The 4,801-nt window shown below is 36.7% G+C and overlaps 1 protein-coding gene across 1 annotated transcript; it reads left to right on the top strand.

Moving 5' to 3' along the window:
• Positions 1-124: 124 nt before the first annotated feature.
• Positions 125-4,277, top strand: LOC106937464 (zinc finger and BTB domain-containing protein 45-like; the record flags this gene model as incomplete). The annotated part of the gene is made up of 2 exons (XM_015018993.1): positions 125-398; positions 1,622-4,277. Coding segments are annotated over 2 exons (693 nt in total), but the record flags the coding sequence as incomplete, so codon positions are not given.
• Between the last annotated feature and the right edge of the window lie 524 nt (positions 4,278-4,801).

Raw genomic sequence — 4,801 nt, 5'->3', positions numbered from 1 at the left:
ACTGTCAGTGTTTCATATATTTAAAACAATAAAATGATCATTATCGATATGAAATGCTTATATTGTGGCAGGTTTTTCAGCCATAAACCCTGTCTTACGATGATCTGTCCGTATTCCTCCATAGCTTCTTTTCCAGTACCCAGTGAGCCACTCGCAGCCTCCCCCGTTCTACGTGGGAGGACCCATGGGAGGGATGGACAACATGGCGGGAAGTGAGCCGTCCCAACAGGCTCCGCCCCCAGCGCCGATGACCCCCGTCCCCACTTCTTCAGCGTCCTCCTGTTCGGCAGGGCCCTCTCCTTCCTCCCAGGGATCTGAGACCTCGTTCGACTGCACGCACTGTGGCAAATCTTTGCGATCCAGGAAGAACTACAGCAAGCACATGTTTATCCACTCGGGTGAGTTCTGTACTAAAACCAAACTTTGCTGGATGATAAATTGTCCCAAAAGTTTTTCAAATTAAAATGCACAAAGTGGAAAACTGAAAAAACTTTTGATTACACAATGATCTGACTTAATTCTAGAACCCTTTGATTGATTTCAGGTAATGTAGACGCAAACACTAAATCAATTTATTGCTCAATAATTTCCATTTGTGCAATTTGTTGTTGTTCTCTTTTCTCCATTTCTATCAAAACTGGATGATAAAAGTTTTCAGTCTGGTTCACTGGTCTCAACTAGACCTGTTTTTGAAGGACAGTTTTGTTTACAGAATTTATAATTCAGTTTAATTGTTGTTTCTGTCATTTTATTCATTTACTTAGGATATTTAAAATGTCTTCCACATCCAGTGTAAAATGTTCTTCAGAGGTTTGTTGATCTCAGAATCTGTGGTAACACTTTATTTGAAGAGGTTTGCATAAAACTGACATGAACATGACAGAACAGCTGTGATTACCATGAAGGAGTCGTCATCAATGTTTGACTGTCATGATACATCATTTGGTAAATAATGACAGTTATATTGTAACTTTGCATTAAAAATCTACAGAATAATGCAAAGCTGACACTTTTAATTTAATTTTAATGCAGCTTTTAGTGAAACTTTGCAATAAAAGTGTCATTATTTACAAAATTACACATCATGACAGCAGTCATAAACATTCATGAAGATTCCTTCATGTTCATAGCAGGTGTTACGTCAGTCTTATGAACACACATTCAAATAAAGTGTTTCTAAATGTGTTCTTGCATTATTGTTATCAAATTGTATTTGTACAGCACATTTCATCAACAAGGCTTTTCAAAGTGCTTTATCATAAAAACTCAAAAATCAACAATTAAAACATGTTTTTTGTCATTTACCCATCAAAAATGTTGATTAGTGTTTCATTTATTCTGGCACAAAAGAAACTCTAAACAGCTGGGTTTAGAGAAACACTGGATTCACAGGAACTCAGTGTTTCGGCTGTTTTACAGTTTTCTGGAAGTTTGTACCATTATATTACATGAAAATGGTCTCAAAAGATCAATGTTATCATTTATTGCGATAACTTCTGGGACAACTTATCGTCCATCAGAATTTGTTATTGTGACAGACGTAGTAACTAATTACTACCCAACTCTGCTAATTTACACATGCATTCCTTTGAACTGAGTAAACCTTTATTTTGTCTTTTAGGTCAGAAACCTCATCAGTGCTCCATCTGCTGGCGCTCCTTCTCCCTGCGGGACTACCTCCTCAAACACATGGTGGTGCATACTGGCGTCCGGGCCTTCCAGTGCACCATGTGCGGCAAACGCTTCACGCAGAAAAGCTCCCTGAACGTGCACATGCGCACCCACCGTGCCGAGCGCACCTTCCAGTGCAATGTTTGCCACAGGGCATTCACCCACCGCACCTTGCTGGACCGCCACGCCTTGCAGCACGCCCACCACGCCCCGCAGACCCTCGGCCCGGGTCAGGGGCGTGGAGCCGACATGACCTCACCTACCAAGCACAGTCCTCCAGGTATGGGAGGAACCTCAGGTATGGCTGGCTCAGCCGCTATGGTTGGCAGCATGCCGAGCATGGCCAGCCATGGAGCTTCCTCCACCTAAATACAGGAGGAAATGGGAGAAAGGGAAATTCAGGGGAGAGGAGGAGGAGGAGGAGGAGATTAGTTAGCTCATTCCTCAAACCAACGCTTAACACTTTTTTTTTTTTTTTTCATTATTTGGTGGTAACAGCACTTAAAGCAGGGGTGTCCAAACGTATCGTCACGTAGGTCGAAAATATAGATTCAAAAGGCCAAAAACACCCAACCTAAAATCAGTCAAATAAAGTAGCCTTCACATATTATAGATCCAAAACTTGGCAGTATCAGGACCTTTGTAGATAGAAAAAAAGATCACATTTTTGCCAAAAACTCAGAAATCTTGTCATTAATCTGAGACATTTTCTAGAAAACTTTAAATTTTTCAAAAGAAAAGTTTTGACATTTCAATTAAAAAATTTTGTAGAAAGTTCCTGATATTAATCTAAAAGTTTTATTAATTTTTTTTCTTGTTTTTTCTAGAAAATTTCTGAGATTACCCTCAAATGTTTTAAGGTTTTTGCCAGAAATCTGCTACTTTTTTATTTTATAAGACCCTAATACTCCTTCGTAGATTTTGCATGTTTGTATTAAAAGAACAAAGTCCAGTTTTCAGTTTCTTTGGGCTCAATTTAATAAATTTTCAGTAATAAGAACAGAAACTGGGTTACTTTGTTTCAAACCGTTTGCTATTTTTAGCTGAGTTTAAGAAAGAATAAAAGATAATTCTGGGTGCAGCAAAGTTGGCTTTTCAGTAAAAGTCTCTTGGTTTTACCTTTTGTTAAAACTTGGTTCTAAAACCACAAATACTTTGTGTTGTACTTTAAATTTCCTGTGTCGGAAACATTTTTTCACCTTGGTTACGAATTGAAAGTCTCTGTCTGCATAAACGGGTCAAATTTCAATCATATTTGAACTGCAGTTGGGGGCCGCACAAAATAAGTCCAAGGACCACAAATGGCCCGTGGGCCTCACGTTGGACACCCCTGGCCTTCAGGCTTACATGTCTTATTGCATTAGCTTAACTCCACCTTCAGTCAGGGTTTGAGGGTTTAGGAGAAAAAGATGTTCAGTTCCCAGAAAGCTATAATAATAGTTGTAGCCTGATTATTATTTTTTATTTTAATTTTTTATTTGTTTCCTGTGTTGTGATGTATTGCTAAGAGCAAAGTGGTAAATCCAGCACACGTATGGGCAGCGCTTCGAAAAGTATCGAATTAAAAACATTTTTGTAGAATAGTGCAGAAACCCTGTTTCATAAAGTCCAGAGAGATTATGAGTTCCATTCACCTTCGATGGGTTTCATTCAGGATCGGTTCTCTTCTATCTGTTTAAAGCCATTTCTAGTCGGTGAGCAAACCCTGAACTGGACCAGTTGGATGTTTCAAGTGAAATATAAACTGTTGGGATTGTTATTTTGTTACTTTGGTGGCGGAGTTGAATGAATTGCATAAAACTGACTGGGAATGAGCGGGTGCTATGTTTTTAAAAGCTCACCATCACAAAAACCTCTTAAAGTTTGTTCTTTTCTGATCTAAGAAGTCTTTCTAATGATATTCTAGAAAAGTTAATGAAACTCCCATACACAAATTAGTTTTTCTGTTTGGATAACACTGTTTTAGAAGCTAATATATGCAACATGCGGCTAGATGTCTGTTGGTAAAATAAACAGCCTTGTGCAGGCTAGCAACCAGGGAAGCTAACACAGATGATAAACAACACAATGGAAGCTTATTACACCTTCCATACATTAGCGATAATAATAAAACAGCCATATATTACATGTAGGAGCAGCATTAATAGTAATATAATTAATTTTTAAATGAAAGCAATTAATATAATTTTAAACGTGTAAACTTTAAACTTCCTGCTTCGATTTCATACACATAAAGAAACTATTTCATATCCCTTTACTTAATAGTTTCAGATAATTTTATTTCTCTTGGTAGTTTGTTTTTGATGAATTTATGATTATGGGTAACATTTATTGAAGCAGAAAATTTTATTTATCACCTCGGCATCACTAACGTCTCAGATAAATTGTTCAAACTTAATCATCTGTGCGGTAATGAAGTGTTAACTTGTGAGTTGACAATGAATTTGAAGATCTGTTCACATGATTAAGCAGCTTTATCTTTAAAATGTGTGCAGCAGATTTATATGAACTTGAAAGAGTTACTAGCTGCGTTTAAATTGACAAAATGCGCAATTTAATACTTTGAAAATAAATCTGCTTAATGGAAACACGCCAGCTTCGAAAAACAAATTTAAAAAACATATATTTTGGCGCTTTGATAGTGTTTTTTTTTTTTTTTTTTTTTTCAGTCTGATCAAAATTGGTTTTTTTCACTTTTTTTGCATCACGCGAGTCAAATGGTCAACAACCGGATATTACTACTGGTAGAAACCACAAAGAAGACGACGATAGGAAGTCACAGGAGGATTATGGCGCATTGTTTTTTTTAAGGATTTAACAAACATTTTTACATTTGATTTTAATTTTGTTTCTTATTAAATGGAAACGGCTACTACAAAGTTGTGTGTTTTTGACTTAAATGGATTAGTGACAAAGTTTGGCACACATTTGGTATGGAAACGAAATTAAAATCACACTTGAAAAAGTTTGTTTGCATGATAAATCATTACAAAAAACATATTAGTAGGTCTGTCACAATAAATATTGCTGGATGATAAATTGTCCAGAAGTTGTTGCGATAAACAAAAATATTGTTTTGAGACCATTTTCAAGTAATATAGTGGTAATGAAATAATAATGCAAGAAGACA

Source organism: Poecilia latipinna, unplaced genomic scaffold (genome assembly GCF_001443285.1).
Source record: "Poecilia latipinna isolate Pla-1442-1.1 unplaced genomic scaffold, P_latipinna-1.0 Scaffold2355, whole genome shotgun sequence".
Classification (NCBI taxonomy): Eukaryota; Metazoa; Chordata; class Actinopteri; order Cyprinodontiformes; family Poeciliidae; genus Poecilia; species Poecilia latipinna.
Note: the sequence above shows the minus strand (reverse complement) of the source record. Positions and strands in the feature narration are given on the sequence as shown.